Source organism: Oncorhynchus keta, unplaced genomic scaffold (assembly GCF_023373465.1).
Source record: "Oncorhynchus keta strain PuntledgeMale-10-30-2019 unplaced genomic scaffold, Oket_V2 Un_contig_19842_pilon_pilon, whole genome shotgun sequence".
Lineage (NCBI taxonomy): Eukaryota > Metazoa > Chordata > Actinopteri > Salmoniformes > Salmonidae > Oncorhynchus > Oncorhynchus keta.
The window spans coordinates 34,449-52,046 of NW_026281683.1; the positions used below are offsets into that span (position 1 = coordinate 34,449).

General features: G+C 44.0%; 1 protein-coding gene and 1 long non-coding RNA gene across 2 annotated transcripts; one reads left to right on the forward strand and one right to left on the reverse strand.

Moving 5' to 3' along the window:
• Nucleotides 1-5: 5 nt before the first annotated feature.
• Nucleotides 6-16,674, reverse strand: LOC127920534 (intermembrane lipid transfer protein VPS13C-like; the record flags this gene model as incomplete). The annotated part of the gene is made up of 7 exons (XM_052504581.1): nt 6-56; nt 4,558-4,718; nt 6,606-6,870; nt 7,477-7,632; nt 9,969-10,058; nt 10,984-11,181; nt 16,507-16,674. Coding segments are annotated over 7 exons (1,089 nt in total), but the record flags the coding sequence as incomplete, so codon positions are not given.
• LOC127920533 (uncharacterized) lies at nt 4,838-6,206 on the forward strand. Its single transcript, XR_008106546.1, has 3 exons — nt 4,838-4,887; nt 5,688-5,765; nt 6,039-6,206. It is a non-coding gene; the product is annotated as an uncharacterized LOC127920533 (long non-coding RNA).
• Nucleotides 16,675-17,598: the final 924 nt, after the last annotated feature.

Below are 17,598 nucleotides of genomic sequence, written 5' to 3' on the forward strand. Positions count from 1 at the left end.
TCCCTCTATTTGGGACAATCCAGGATGGTAAACGGCACTGAGAAATGGTTCTGGATCTGAAACACAAAACCAGGTGAAAAACAGTCAGTTAAGGGACATCATCCTTCTTTTGACTCAATAGAAACAAAAACACTTAATTTACTGTAATTGAAAAGTGCTGAATAAATCAAATGTATTTTAATATCAGCTGAGTTCATGTTGCAAGTCCACAAGACTTATTACTCTCTACTGAAAGCTGTTGAGTGTCTATAGCCTACAGGAGGACAGCTCCATAGAGAGTTATAGAGGACAGTTCCATAGAGAGTGATAGAGGACAGTTCCATAGAGAGTGAAGAGGACAGTTCCATAGAGAGTGATAGAGGACAGTTCCATAGAGAGTGATAGAGGACAGTTCCATAGAGAGTGATAGAGGACAGTTCCATAGAGAGTGATTAGGACAGCTCCATAGAGAGTGATAGAGGACAGTTCCATAGAGAGTGATAGGGAGGACAGCTCCATAGAGAGTGATAGAGGACAGTTCCATAGAGAGTGATAGAGGACAGTTCCATAGAGAGTGATAGAGGACAGCTCCATAGAGAGTGATAGAGGACAGTTCCATAGAGAGTGATAGAGGGAGGACAGCTCCATAGAGAGTTATAGAGGACAGTTCCATACCAAGTGATAGAGGACAGTTCCATAGGAGTCCAGAGGACAGTTCCATAGAGAGTGATAGAGGACAGTTCCATAGAGAGTGATAGAGGACAGCTCCATAGAGAGTGATAGAGGACAGTTCCATAGAGAGTGACAGTGGTCCTTCTGTAGCTCAGTTGGTAGAGCATGGCGTTTGTAACGCCAGGGTAGTGGGTTCGATCGGGACCACCAACATAGAATGTATGCACCACATGACTGTAAGTCGTGAGTGCATAGGGACAGTTCCATAGAGAGTGATATTAGGACAGCTCCATACCAAGTGATAGAGGACAGTTCCATAGAGAGAGATAGAGGACAGTTCCAGGAGTGATAGTGGTCCTTCTGTAGCTCAGTTGGTAGAGCATGGCGTTTGTAACGCCAGGGTAGTGGGTTCGATCCCGGGACCACCCATACGTAGAATGTATGCACACATGACTGTAAGTCGCTTTGGATAAAAGCGTCTGCTAAATGGCATATATTATTATTTATAATTATTATTATTGATAGAGGACAGTTCCATAGAGAGTGATAGAGGACAGTTCCATAGAGAGTGATAGAGGACAGTTCCATAGAAGTGATAGAGGACAGTTCCATAGAGAGTGATAGAGGACAGTTCCATAGAGAGTGATAGAGGACAGTTCCATAGAGAGTGATAGAGGACAGTTCCATAGAGTGATAGAGGACAGCTCCATAGAGAGTGATAGAGGACAGTTCCATAGAGAGTGATAGAGGGAGGACAGCTCCATAGAGAGTTATAGAGGACAGTTCCATAGAGAGTGATAGAGGACAGTTCCATAGAGAGTGATAGAGGACAGTTCCATAGAGAGTGATAGAGGACAGTTCCATAGAGAGTGATAGAGGACAGTTCCATAGAGAGTGATAGAGGACAGTTCCATAGAGAGTGATAGAGGACAGCTCCATAGAGAGTGATAGAGGACAGTTCCATAGAGAGTGATAGTGGTCCTTCTGTAGCTCAGTTGGTAGAGCATGGCGTTTGTAACGCCAGGGAGTGGGTTCGATCCCGGGACCACCCATACGTAGAATGTATGCACACATGACTGTAAGTCATGTGTGCATAGAGGACAGTTCCATAGAGAGTGATAGAGGACAGCTCCATAGAGAGTGATAGAGGACAGTTCCATAGAGAGAGATAGAGGACAGTTCCATAGAGAGTGATAGTGGTCCTTCTGTAGCTCAGTTGGTAGAGCATGGCGTTTGTAACGCCAGGGTAGTGGGTTCGATCCCGGGTTCCATAGAATGTATGCACACATGACTGTAAGTGCTTTGGAGCGTCTGCTAAATGGCATATATTATTATTATTGATAGAGGACAGTTCCATAGAGAGTGATAGAGGACAGCTCCATAGAGAGTGATAGAGGACAGTTCCATAGAGAGTGATAGAGGACAGTTCCATAGAGAGTGATAGAGGACAGCTCCATAGAGAGTGATAGAGGACAGTTCCATAGAGAGTGATAGAGGACAGCTCCATAGAGAGTGATAGAGGACAGCTCCATAGAGAGTGATAGAGGACAGCTCCATAGAGAGTGATAGAGGACAGTTCCATAGAGAGTGATATAGGACAGTTCCATAGAGAGTGATAGAGGACAGCTCCATAGAGAGTGATAGAGGACAGTTCCATAGAGAGTGATAGAGGACAGCTCCATAGAGAGTGATAGAGGACAGCTCCATAGAGAGTGATGGAGGACAGCTCCATAGAGTGATAGAGGACAGCTCCATAGAGAGTGATGGAGGACAGCTCCATAGAGAGAGAGTGATGGAGGACAGCTCCATAGAGAGAGAGTGATGGAGGACAGCTCCATAGAGAGAGAGTGATGGAGGACAGCTCCATAGAGAGTGATAGAGGACTGCTCCATAGAGAGTGATGAGAGGACAGCTCCATAGAGAGTGATGGAGGACAGCTCCATAGAGAGAGTGATGGAGGACAGCTCCCAGAGAGAGTGATGGAGGACAGCTCCATAGAGAGAGTGATGGAGGACAGCTCCATAGAGAGTGAGTGACGGAGGACAGCTCCATAGAGAGTGAGTGATGGAGGACAGCTCCATAGAGAGTGAGTGATGGAGGACAGCTCCATAGAGAGTGAGTGACGGAGGACAGCTCCATAGAGAGTGAGTGACGGAGGACAGCTCCATAGAGAGTGAGTGAGATGGAGGACAGCTCCATAGAGAGTAATATATAATATAATAATATATGCCATTTAGCTGACAGCTTTTATCCATAGCGACTTACAGTCATGTGTGGGACATCCTACGTATGGGTGGGGGAATCGAACCCACTACCTTGGCGTTACAAGCGCCATGCTCTACCAACTGAGCCACAGAAGGAAGGAGTGATGGTGGACAGCTCCATAGAGAGAGAGTGAGTGATGGAGGACAATTCCATAGAGAGTGAGTGAGTGATGGAGGACAATTCCATAGAGAGTGAGTGAGTGATGGGGACAGCTCCATAGAGAGTAATGGGGGACAGCTCCATAGAGAGTAATGGGGGACAGCTCCATAGAGAGTAATGGGGGACAGCTCCATAGAGAGTAATGGGGGACAGCTCCATAGAGAGTAATGGAGGACAGCTCCATAGAGAGTAATGGAGGACAGCTCCATAGAGAGTAATGGAGGACAGCTCCATAGAGAGTAATGGAGGGAAGCTCCATAGAGAGTATGGAGGACAGCTCCATAGAGAGTAATGGGGGACAGCTCCATAGAGAGTAATGGAGGATAGCTCCATAGAGAGTGAGTGATTGAGGACAGCTCCATAGAGAGTGAGTGACGGAGGACAGCTCCATAGAGAGAAAGTGACGGAGGACAGCTCCATAGAGAGTGAGTGACAGAGGACAGCTCCATAGAGAGTGAGTGACGGAGGACAGCTCCATAGAGAGTGATGACGGAGGACAGCTCCATAGAGAGTGATGAGGGGACAGCTCCATAGAGAGTGATAAAGGACAGCTCCATAGAGAGTGATAGAGGACAGCTCCATAGAGAGTGATGGAGGACAGCTCCATAGAGAGTGATAGAGGACTGCTCCATAGAGAGTGATAGAGGACAGCTCCATAGAGAGTGATAGAGGACAGCTCCATAGAGAGTGATAGAGGACAGCTCCATAGAGAGAGATGAAGGACAGCTCCATAGAGAGTGATAGAGGACAGCTCCATAGAGAGTGATAGAGGACAGCTCCATAGAGAGTGATAGAGGACAGCTCCATAGAGAGTGATGGGGACAGCTCCATAGAGAGTAATGGAGGACAGCTCCACAGAGAGTGATGGAGGACAGCTCCATAGAGAGTAGAGTGGAGGACAGCTCCATAGAGAGTGATGGAGGACAGCTCCATAGAGAGTGATGGAGGACAGCTCCATAGAGAGTGATGGAGGACAGCTCCATAGAGAGTGATAGAGGACAGCTCCACAGAGTGATAGAGGACAGCTCCATAGAGAGAGAGTGATAGAGGACAGCTCCATAGAGAGAGAGTGATAGAGGACAGCTCCATAGAGAGTGATAGAGGACAGCTCCATAGAGAGTGATAGAGGACAGCTCCATAGAGAGTGATAGAGGACAGCTCCATAGAGAGTGATAGAGGACAGCTCCATAGAGAGAGTGATAGAGGACAGCTCCATAGAGAGAGAGTGATAGAGGACAGCTCCATAGAGAGTGATAGAGGACAGCTCCATAGAGAGAGTGATAGAGGACAGCTCCATAGAGAGTGATAGAGGACAGCTCCATAGAGAGAGAGTGATAGAGGACAGCTCCATAGAGAGTGATAGAGGACAGCTCCATAGAGAGTGATAGAGGACAGCTCCATAGAGAGTGATGGAGGACAGCTCCATAGAGAGTGATGGAGGACAGCTCCATAGAGAGTGATGGAGGACAGCTCCACACTGACCTGTAGCGGAGAACGGACGGTGATGACCTTGTTTCCTTCCGAGGCGTCAGTCTGTACCAAGACAGACACGTTCTCCTGCAGCAGGGGATCTCTCACGTTATACAGCCTCCTGCCCGGCTGATCCACCGTCATGTTGGAGATCTCACTGTAACCTGTCGGAGCTGTGGAGGAGACAGACCAGAGGACATTGTTCCAGCTAGAGACTAGTAACCAGCAGGTAGACCTGCAGCTGTGGAGGAGACAGACCAGAGGACATTGTTCCAGCTAGAGAGTTGGGCTAGTAACCAGCAGGTAGACTAGTGGTTAGAGTGTTGGACTAGTAACCAGCAGGTAGACTAGTGGTTAAAGCGTTGGACTAGTAACCAGCAGGTAGTCTAGTGGTTAAGAGTTGGGCTAGTAACCAGCAGGTAGACTAGTGGTTAAAGCGTTGGACTAGTAACCAGCAGGTAGTCTAGTGGTTAGAGAGCGTTGGGCTAGTAACCAGCAGGTAGTCTAGTGGTTAGAGAGTTGGACTAGTAACCAGCAGGTAGACCTGTCGGAGCTGTGGAGGAGACAGACCAGTGGACATTGTTCCAGCGACTGACTCTTGTCTATTATCCAATGGCAGAGGAATAACATTTTTTTAAATCCCATGCCGAGCTGTTCGGTTCAAATCCCGTTCAAACACAGACAAAAGGAACTATTCCCTACCCTTTAGTGCAGGACTAGAAACAGAGACATACATCTCATGTAAAAGAAGACGAACCAGGAGAGACCACATCAAGCAACATGTACAGTACTACTATGGAGGTGGCAGGTTAGAGAGATGGACTAGTAACCAGCAGGTAGTCTAGTGGTTAGAGTGGAGGACTAGTAACCAGCAGGTAGACTAGTGGTAAGAGAGATGGACTAGTAACCAGCAGGTAGTCTAGTGGTTAGAGTGTTGGACCAGTAACCAGCAGGTAGACTAGTGGTTAGAGTGTTGGACTAGTAACCAGCAGGTAGCCTAGTGGTTAGAGCGTTGGACTAGTAACCAGCAGGTAGTCTAGTGGTTAGAGTGTTGGACTAGTAACCAGCAGGTAGACTAGTGGTTAGAGTTGGACTAGTAACCAGCAGGTTAGTGGTTAGAGTGTTGGACTAGTAACCAGCAGGTAGCCTAGTGGTTAGAGTGTTGGACTAGTAACCAGCAGGTAGCCTAGTGGTTAGAGCATTGGACTAGTAACCAGCAGGTAGTCTAGTGGTTAGAGTGTTGGACCAGTAACCAGCAGGTAGACTAGTGGTTAGAGCATTGGACTAGTAACCAGCAGGTAGCCTAGTGGTTAGAGTGTTGGACTAGTAACCAGCACGTAGCCTAGTGGTTAGTGTGTTGGACTAGTAACCAGAAGGTAGTCTAGTGGTTAGAGTGTTGGACTAGTAACCAGCAGGTAGCCTAGTGGTTAGAGCGTTGGACTAGTAACTAGCAGGTAGCCTAGTGGTTAGAGAGTTGGACTAGTAACCAGCAGGTAGCCTAGTGGTTAGAGTGTTGGACTAGTAACCAGCAGGTAGCCTAGTGGTTAGAGTGTTGGACTAGTAACCAGCAGGTAGTGGTTAGAGCGTTGGACTAGTAACCAGCAGGTAGCCTAGTGGTTAGAGTGTTGGACTAGTAACCAGCAGGTAGCCTAGTGGTTAGAGCGTTGGACTAGTAACCAGCAGGTAGCCAAGTGGTTAGAGTGTTGGACTAGTAACCAGCAGGTAGCCTAGTGGTTAGAGTGTTGGACTAGTAACCAGCAGGTAGACTAGTGGTTAGAGCGTTGGGCCAGTAACCAGCAGGTAGCCTAGTGGTTAGAGCGTTGGACTAGTAACCAGCAGGTAGCCTAGTGGTTAGAGCGTTAGACTAGTAACTGGAAGGTTGCAAGTTCAAACCCCGAGCTGACAAGGTAAAAATCTGTCATTCTGCCCCCTGAACAAGGCAGTTAACCCACTGTTCCTGGGCCATCATTAAAAATAAGATTTTGTTCTTAACTGACTAGCTAAATAAAGGTACAATAAAATAAATAAAGGTCTAAATAAATATACAGTAGTCTACTGACCGATGCTGAGGTTGAAGAGGCAGCTCTCCTGGCGTTGCAAAGCAGACAGTTTGCCCCGTGTCGAGGTGCCCGACCCAGAGTACTCCAGGTCCACGCTCTGCCCTACCCCCACCTCGTGGAGCTTGCCCTGCCCGGGGGAGGCCACCACCCGCAGGTTGGCACTGTGCTGCACGGTGAGAGGGATGCCCAGCGCATTACGGATGGTGAAGGGGGCTTTCTCCTTCAGACTGTGGTCAAAGGTAGAGGCTGTGCCCTCAGAGAATGCCTGAGCAGAAATTACAGAACGGTATTGAATAAACGTGCTGAATTTTTTTTGTTTTGTATTATTTTATTTTGTAAGCAAACTTGTAAACAATTGGTTGGTTTGTGGGATGAATCTCGTCCTGGTTTAAAAACAGGACCAATGATATTGATGTTTAGTCTAGGAATGGCTTTATTAACTTGGGCTGGAGAAACGGGTCAGACGTTCATAGGAAGAACTGGGGGGAAAAAATCAGCAGCTGGCCATCAGAACCGAATTATACGGAGAGTGTTTTCTGTCATGTATCGTGTGTGTGTGTTGGTGTGTGTGTGTTGGTGTTGGTGTGTGTGTGTTGGTGTGTGTGTGTCAGGACAGTACAATGATGTACAAAAAGACACATTAGCCCAGACATTAGCCCAGACAACAGCCCGACACTCGGTATCCAGGCTAACCTGATCAGATTCAATCTGTCCATATTGACATGAATAATGGACCTTTTGTTGTTGACTGTTCCTCAGCCATGTTCCTGTACTCTACGTACATGCAGTGTGTGTGTGTTGGTGTGTGTGTGTGTGTGTGTTGGTGTGTGTGTGTTGGTGTGTGTGTGTGTGTGTGTTGGTGTGTGTGTACCTTGGCCAGGTTGGTTAACACATTGAGGCAGCACTTGGAGACGGTAATGTTCATGGTATCTTTGGAACAGATGTTGATGGCGGTGCGTGGCTCGGGGAGAACCACGAAGTCATCCCCGGGAACAGGGCTCTTATCCTGCACGGGGTTGTTCTTCATCTGCAGGAGGAGGAGGAGGAGGAGGCGGAGGAGGAGGAGGAGGAGGAGGCGGAGGAGGAGGAGGAGGAGGAGGAGGCGGAGGAGGAGGAGGAGGAGGAGGCGGAGGAGGAGGAGGAGGTGGAGGAGGCGGTGAACACAAACACTGTATTTAGAGAGATACCAATCTATAGGTCCATCCATCAATACGAGGTCATTGAATTAAATACAAACGTCATTGTGTTTCTGAGTTTTGCTAATCTACAGCGTTATCATGTTTATATAGGTTGAGGTTCCACTACGAGGTTGGGTAGGGTTACTCAGTGTACCTCCAGGATGAGGTTCCACTACGAGGTTGGTTAGGGTTACTCAGCGTATCTCTAGGTTGAGGTTCCACTATGAGGTTGGTTAGGGTTATTCAGCATACCTCGAGGTTGATGTTCCACTACGAGGTTGGTTAGGGTTCCTCAGCGTACCTCTAGGTTGAGGTTCCACTACGAGGTTGGTTAGGGTTACTCAGCGTACCTCTAGGTTGAGGTTCCACTATGAGGTTGGGTAGGGTTACTCAGCGTACCTTTAGGTTGAGGTTCCACTATGAGGTTGGTTAGGGTTATTCAGCATACCTCGAGGTTGATGTTCCACTACGAGGTTGGTTAGGGTTCCTCAGCGTACCTCTAGGTTGAGGTTCCACTACGAGGTTGGTTAGGGTTACTCAGCGTACCTCTAGGTTGAGGTTCCACTACGAGGTTGGTTAGGGTTACTCAGCGTATCTCTAGGTTGAGGTTCCACTACCAGGTTGGGTTTTGCTAATCTACAGCGTAATCATGTTTATATAGGTTGAGGTTCCACTACGAGGTTGGGTAGGGTTACTCAGCGTACCTCTAGGTTGAGGTTCCACTACGAGGTTGGTTAGGGTTACTCAGCGTATCTCTAGGTTGAGGTTCCACTACCAGGTTGGGTTTTGCTAATCTACAGCGTAATCATGTTTATATAGGTTGAGGTTCCACTACGAGGTTGGGTAGGGTTACTCAGTGTACCTCTAGGTTGAGGTTCCACTACGAGGTTGGTTAGGGTTACTCAGCGTACCTCTAGGTTGAGGTTCCACTACGAGGTTGGTTAGGGTTCCTCAGCGTACCTCCAGGTTGAGGTTCCACTACGAGGTTGGTTAGGGTTACTCAGCGTACCTCTAGGTTGAGGTTCCACTACGAGGTTGGGTAGGGTTACTCAGCGTACCTCTAGGTTGAGGTTCCACTACGAGGTTGGTTAGGGTTACTCAGCGTACCTCTAGGTTGAGGTTCCACTACGAGGTTGGTTAGGGTTACTCAGCGTACCTCTAGGTTGAGGTTCCACTACGAGGTTGGTTAGGGTTACTCAGCGTACCTCGAGGTTGAGGTTCCACTACGAGGTTGGGTAGGGTTATTCAGCGTACCTCTAGGTTGAGGTTCCACTACGAGGTTGGGTAGGGTTACTCAGCGTACCTCCAGGTTGAGGTTCCACTACGAGGTTGGTTAGGGTTACTCAGCGTACCTCGAGGTTGAGGTTCCACTACCAGGTTGGGTAGGGTTACTCAGCGTACCTCCAGGTTGAGGTTCCACTACGAGGTTGGTTAGGGTTCCTCAGCGTACCACTAGGTTGAGGTTCCACTACGAGGTTGGGTAGGGTTACTCAGCGTACCTCTAGGTTGAGGTTCCACTACGAGGTTGGGTAGGGTTACTCAGCGTACCTCTAGGTTGAGGTTCCACTACGAGGTTGGTTAGGGTTACTCAGCGTACCTCTAGGTTGAGGTTCCACTACGAGGTTGGTTAGGGTTACTCAGCGTACCTCTAGGTTGAGGTTCCACTACGAGGTTGGTTAGGGTTACTCAGTGTACCTCCAGGATGAGGTTCCACTACGAGGTTGGTTAGGGTTACTCAGCGTACCTCCAGGTTGAGGTTCCACTACGAGGTTGGTTAGGGTTACTCAGCGTACCTCTAGGTTGAGGTTCCACTACCAGGTTGGTTAGGGTTACTCAGCGTACCTCCAGGTTGAGGTTCCACTACGAGGTTGGTTAGGGTTATTCAGCATACCTCGAGGTTGAGGTTCCACTACGAGGTTGGGTAGGGTTATTCAGCATACCTCGAGGTTGAGGTTCCACTACAAGGTTGGGTAGGGTTACTCAGCGTACCTCCAGGTTGAGGTTCCACTACGAGGTTGGTTAGGGTTACTCAGTGTACCTCCAGGATGAGGTTCCACTACGAGGTTGGGTAGGGTTACTCAGCGTACCTCTAGGTTGAGGTTCCACTACGAGGTTGGTTAGGGTTACTCAGCGTACCTCTAGGTTGAGGTTCCACTACCAGGTTGGTTAGGGTTCCTTAGCGTACCTCTAGCTTGAGGTTCCACCTGCGTTTGCCGTCCTCCACTCTCTCTATCAGCGGTTCCCAGACAGCATGGGTCTCATTGAAGTAGTTCACCTGTCGACATATTGACACAGTGTCTAAATCAGCATCCATCACATTTACATCAATTTCAATCAACACATTTTATTGATAATGAAATTCAAAGAAAACAGGTAGTCAAAAGGGTTATTTTAGGCAAGTCAGTTAAGAACAAATTGTTATTTACAATGTCGGGCCTACCCCGGTCCAGACCCGGACGACGCTGGGCCAACTGTGTGTCGCCCTACGGGCCTACCCCGGGCCAGACCCGGACGACGCTGGGCCAACTGTGTGCCGCCCTACGGGCCTACCCCGGGCCAGACCCGGACGACGCTGGGCCGTGTGCCGGCCTACGGGCCTACCCCGGGCCAGACCCGGACGACGCTGGGCCAACTGTGTGCCGCCCTACGGGCCTACCCCGGGCCAGACCCGGACGACGCTGGGCCAACTGTGTGCCGCCCTACGGGCCTACCCCGGGCCAGACCCGGACGACGCTGGGCCGTGTGCCGCCCTACGGGCCTACCCCCGGCCAAACCCAGACGACGTCGGGACAACTGTGCGCCGCCCTACGGGCCTACCTCCGGGCCAGCCCCGGACGACGCTGGGCCAACTGTGCGCCGCTCTACGGGCCTACCCCCGGCCAAACCCGGACAACATTGGGACAACTGTGCGCCGCCCTACGGGCCTACCCCCAGACAAACCCGGACGACGCTGGCTCCCTCTTGCACTGAGATGCAGTGCCTTTAGACCACTGAGCCACACGGGAGCCAATACACACATGAATACCAAAGGTAACAAGTATCCCTACATCAGTAGGTAATTCACAAAGACCAAAGAACAGCTGTTTGTCTGCCTACTGACTTCCTACAAAAACACCACATGACAAGCTCCTGTACGTGCAGGAAGAGGACGTCTATTAGGATGATACTTGAGAGTAGTGTAAAAAAGCTCCAGTCCTCACCTCCAGGGTCATGTCAGAGCAGAGGTAGAGGAGGGAGGACCAGTTCTTGGCCGTCCCAGACAGAGAGCTCTCAGCCAGCAGCAGGGGGACCGTCCTGTGGCCCAGACCAGACTCCATGGTCACCTGAATAACCTTCACATCCACCTTGAAACTCTCCCCAAAGTTACGGCCGTCCTGGTCACTGAAACTCTCCGTCACCTGGATGGGAAAGTCATGTTTAGGTTTAATGTCATTTGTAGGTAGAGAATACAACAACAACAGGTGCATAGTGGAGGTAAACGGAGAGCCCAAATGTTCCTGGGAGGACAGAAGGTTCTTGTATAGGGACAGAAGGTTCTTGTATAGAGACAGAAGATTCTTGTATAGGGACAGATAGGGACAGAAGGTCCTTGTATAGAGACAGAAGGTTCTTGTATAGGGACAGAAGGTTCTTGTATAGGGACAGAAGGTTCTTATATAGAGACAGAAGGTTCTTATATAGAGACAGAAGGTTCTTGTATAGGGACAGATAGGGACAGAAGGTTCTTATATAGAGACAGAAGGTTCTTGTATAGAGACAGAAGGTTCTTGTATAGGGACAGAAGGTTCTTGTATAGGGACAGAAGGTTCTTGTATAGGGACAGATAGGGACAGAAGGTTCTTGTATAGGGACAGAAGGTTCTTGTAGAGACAGATCGGGACAGAAGGTTCTTGTATAGAGACAGAAGGTTCTTGTATAGAGACAGAAGGTTCTTGTATAGAGACAGAAGGTTCTTGTATAGAGACAGAAGGTTCTTGTATAGAGACAGACGGTCCTTGTATAGAGACAGACGGTCCTTGTATAGAGACAGACGGTCCTTGTATAGAGACAGAAGGTTCTTGTAGAGACAGATCGGGACAGAAGGTTATTGTATAGGGACAGAAGGCACAGCAGGTTCTTGTATAGGGACAGAAGGTTATTGTATAGGGAGAGAAGGTTCTTGTATAGAGACAGAAGGTTCCTGTATAGAGACAGAAGGTTCTTGTATAGAGACAGAAGGTTCTTGTATAGAGACAGACGGTCCTTGTATAGAGACAGAAGGTTCTTGTAGAGACAGATCGGGACAGAAGGTTATTTTATAGGGACAGAAGGTTCTAGACCTCAATAGAACATATTAAAGAGGTATTCAATTTAATTCCAGTCAATTCAGAAAGTAAACTAAATTCCTATTCCGATTTATCTCAGTGTACTTCCCGAATTGACTGGCATTTAAATGGAATCGAACCCCAACCGTAGTATCTATACCTATCTATAGTAGTATCTATACCTATCTATAGTAGTATCTATACATATCTATAGTAGTATCTATACCTATCTATAGTAGTATCTATACCCATCTATAGTAGTATCTATACCCATCTATAGTAGTATCTATAGTAGTATCTATACCTATCTATAGTAGTATCTATACCCGTCTATAGTAGTATCTATACCCATCTATAGTAGTATCTATACCCATCTATAGTAGTATCTATACCCATCTATAGTAGTATCTATACCCATCTATAGTAGTATCTATACCCATCTATAGTAGTATCTATACCCATCTATAGTAGTATCTATACCCATCTATAGTAGTATCTATACCCATCTATAGTAGTATCTATACCTATCTATAGTAGTATCTATACATATCTATAGTAGTATCTATACCCGTCTATAGTAGTATCTCTACCTATCTATAGTAGTATCTATACCTATCTATAGTAGTATCTATACCTGTCTATAGTAGCATCTATACCTGTCTATAGTAGTATCTATACCTATCTATAGTAGTATCTATACCCATCTATAGTAGTATCTATACCCGTCTATAGTAGTATCTATACCTATCTATAGCAGTATCTCTACCTATCTATAGTAGTATCTATACCCATCTATAGTAGTAGCTATACCCATCTATAGTAGTATCTATACCTATCTATAGTAGTATCTATACCCGTCTATAGTAGTATCTATACCTATCTATAGTAGTATCTATAGTAGTATCTATACCTGTCTATAGTAGTATCTATACCTGTCTATAGTAGCATCTATACCTGTCTATAGTAGTATCTATACCTATCTATAGTAGTATCTCTACCTATCTATAGTAGTATCTATACCTATCTATCTATAGTAGTATCTATACCTATCTATCTATAGTAGTATCTATACCTATCTATCTATAGTAGTATCTATACCTATCTATCTATAGTAGTATCTCTACCTATCTATCTATAGTAGTATCTCTACCTATCTATAGTAGTATCTCTACCTATCTATAGTAGTATCTATACCTATCTATCTATAGTAGTATCTATACCTATCTATCTATAGTAGTATCTATACCTATCTATCTATAGTAGTATCTATACCTATCTATCTATAGTAGTATCTATACCTATCTATCTATAGTAGTATCTATACCTATCTATAGTAGTATCTATACCTATCTATCTATAGTAGTATCTATACCTATCTATCTATAGTAGTATCTATACCTATCTATCTATAGTAGTATCTATACCTATCTATCTATAGTAGTATCTCTACCTATCTATAGTAGTATCTCTACCTATCTATAGTAGTATCTCTACCTATCTATAGTAGTATCTCTACCTATCTATAGTAGTATCTATACCTATCTATCTATAGTAGTATCTATACCTATCTATCTATAGTAGTATCTATACCTATCTATCTATAGTAGTATCTCTACCTATCTATAGTAGTATATATACCTATCTATAGTAGTATCAATACCTATCTATAGTAGTATCTATACCTATCTATAGTAGTATCTATACCTATCTATCTATAGTAGTATCTATACCTATCTATCTATAGTAGTATCTATACCTATCTATAGTAGTATCTATACCTATCTATAGTAGTATCTCTACCTATCTATAGTAGTATCTATACCTATCTATAGTAGTATCTATACCCATCTATAGTAGTATCTATACCCGTCTATAGTAGTATCTATACCTATCTATAGTAGTATCTATACCTATCTATAGTAGTATCTATACCTATCTATCTATAGTAGTATCTATACCTATCTATAGTAGTATCTATACCTATCTATAGTAGTATCTATACCTGTCTATCTATAGTAGTATCTATACCTATCTATAGTAGTATCTATACCTGTCTATAGTAGTATCTATAGTAGCATCTATACCTGTCTATAGTAGTATCTATACCTATCTATAGTAGTATCTATACCTGTCTATAGTAGTATCTATACCTATCTATCTATAGTAGTATCTATACCTATCTATCTATAGTAGTATCTATACCTATCTATAGTAGTATCTATACCTGTCTATAGTAGTATCTATACCTATCTATCTATAGTAGTATCTATACCTATCTATAGTAGTATCTATACCTATCTATCTATAGTAGTATCTATACCTGTCTATAGTAGCATCTATACCTATCTATAGTAGTATCTATACCTGTCTATAGTAGTATCTATACCTATCTATCTATAGTAGTATATATACCTGTCTATAGTAGTATCTATACCTATCTATCTATAGTAGTATCTATACCTATCTATAGTAGTATCTATACCTGTCTATAGTAGTATCTATACCTATCTATCTATAGTAGTATCTATACCTATCTATAGTAGTATCTATACCTATCTATCTATAGTAGTATCTATACCTGTCTATAGTAGTATCTATACCTATCTATCTATAGTAGTATCTATACCTATCTATAGTAGTATCTATACCCATCTATAGTAGTATCTATACCTATCTATAGTAGTATCTATAGTAGTATCTATACCCATCTATAGTAGTATCTATACCTATCTATCTATAGTAGTATCTATACCTATCTATAGTAGTATCTATACCCATCTATAGTAGTATCTATACCCATCTATAGTAGTATCTATATCTATCTATAGTAGTATCTATACCTATCTATAGTAGTATCTATACCTATCTATAGTAGTATCTATACCCATCTATAGTAGTATCTATATCTATCTATAGTAGTATCTATACCTATCTATAGTAGTATCTCTATCTATAGTAGTATCTATACCTGTCTATAGTAGTATCTATACCTATCTATAGTAGTATCTATACCCATCTATAGTAGTATCTATACCTATCTATAGTAGTATCTATACCTATCTATAGTAGTATCTATACCTATCTATCTATAGTAGTATCTATACCTATCTATCTATAGTAGTATCTATACCTATCTATCTATAGTAGTATCTATACCTATCTATCTATAGTAGTATCTATACCTATCTATAGTAGTATCTATACCTATCTATAGTAGTATCTATACCTATCTATAGTAGTATCTATACCCATCTATAGTAGTATCTATACCCATCTATAGTAGTATCTATACCCGTCTATAGTAGTATCTATACCTATCTATAGTAGTATCTATACCTATCTATAGTAGTATCTATACCTATCTATCTATAGTAGTATCTATACCTATCTATAGTAGTATCTATACCTATCTATAGTAGTATCTATACCTGTCTATCTATAGTAGTATCTATACCTATCTATAGTAGTATCTATACCTGTCTATAGTAGTATCTATACCTATCTATCTATAGTAGTATCTATACCTATCTATAGTAGTATCTATACCTATCTATCTATAGTAGTATCTATACCTGTCTATAGTAGCATCTATACCTATCTATAGTAGTATCTATACCTGTCTATAGTAGTATCTATACCTATCTATCTATAGTAGTATATATACCTGTCTATAGTAGTATCTATACCTATCTATCTATAGTAGTATCTATACCTATCTATAGTAGTATCTATACCTGTCTATAGTAGTATCTATACCTATCTATCTATAGTAGTATCTATACCTATCTATAGTAGTATCTATACCTATCTATCTATAGTAGTATCTATACCTGTCTATAGTAGTATCTATACCTATCTATCTATAGTAGTATCTATACCTATCTATAGTAGTATCTATACCCATCTATAGTAGTATCTATACCTATCTATAGTAGTATCTATAGTAGTATCTATACCCATCTATAGTAGTATCTATACCTATCTATCTATAGTAGTATCTATACCTATCTATAGTAGTATCTATACCCATCTATAGTAGTATCTATACCATCTATAGTAGTATCTATATCTATCTATAGTAGTATCTATACCTATCTATAGTAGTATCTATACCTATCTATAGTAGTATCTATACCCATCTATAGTAGTATCTATATCTATCTATAGTAGTATCTATACCTATCTATAGTAGTATCTCTATCTATAGTAGTATCTATACCTGTCTATAGTAGTATCTATACCTATCTATAGTAGTATCTATACCCATCTATAGTAGTATCTATACCTATCTATAGTAGTATCTATAGTAGTATCTATACCTATCTATAGTAGTATCTATAGTAGTATCTATACCTATCTATAGTAGTATCTATACCTATCTATAGTAGTATCTATACCCATCTATAGTAGTATCTATACCTCGCTGGCAGAATCCACTCCCAGGAACCAGTAGTTGCAGGCGTAGATGTTCATGGTGGACCACAGGTTGCCGACCTCGGTCTTCTCCTCCTCTGCTGCCTCGTCTTTGGGTTTCTCCGTCATGGCTGCCGTGATGGTCATCACTGTGTTCAGGATGACAGGGGAGATCTGAGAGAGGGAAGGGAAGAGCGTGTCAGGTATTTATTTTCTACTTTTTTCTATCCTTTATTTATTCATTCGGGACGTTAGCGGGATTCTTGTGTGTGATGATCAATTGAAAATCTCGATCGCCATGATTGACGTCTATGTTCAGAAGAAGCCTCTCAGTGAACGAGGCGGTTCAATAATTCAAACCATTTCTCACTCCGAGCACTCGGAGCTAGAGGTCTTCATGGATCCACCTGTACCCCGAATACCTGAGAGGGCCCGGATCCAGAACTCGAAATAATGTCACGGGTCTCGGTATATGTCACGGGTCTCTCAGCGACCCAGAGTCAACAGGTAGGCTACAGCGACCCACGTCAGCTTCTTGTCCTGGTTTGATGCCGCCTCAGTTAGCCTAGCTAGCTAACATTAACTTCTCGACCTGGTTTGATGCCGCCTCAGTTAGCCTAGCTAAGCTAACGTTAACTTCTCGTCCTGGTTTGATGACGCCTCAGTTAGCCAAGCTAAGCTAACGTTAACTTCTCGTCCTGGTTTGATGACGCCTCAGTTAGCCTAGCTAAGCTAACGTTAACTTCTCTTCCTGGTTTGATGCCGCCTCAGTTAGCCTAGCTAAGCTAACGTTAACTTCTTGTCCCGTTTTGATGCCGCCTCAGTTAGCCTAGCTAGCTAACGTTAACTTCTCGTCCTGGTTTGATGCCGCCTCAGTTAGCCAAGCTAGCTAACTTCTTCTCGTCCTGGTTTGTTGCAGCCTCAGTTAGCCTAGCTAAGCTAACGTTAACGTCTCGTCCTGGTTTGACGCCGCCTCAGTTAGCCTAGCTAAGCTAACGTTAACTTCTCGTCCTGGTTTGATGCCGCCTCAGTTAGCCTAGCTAACGTTAACTTCTCGTCCTGGTTTGATGCAGCCTCAGTTAGCCTAGCTAAGCTAAC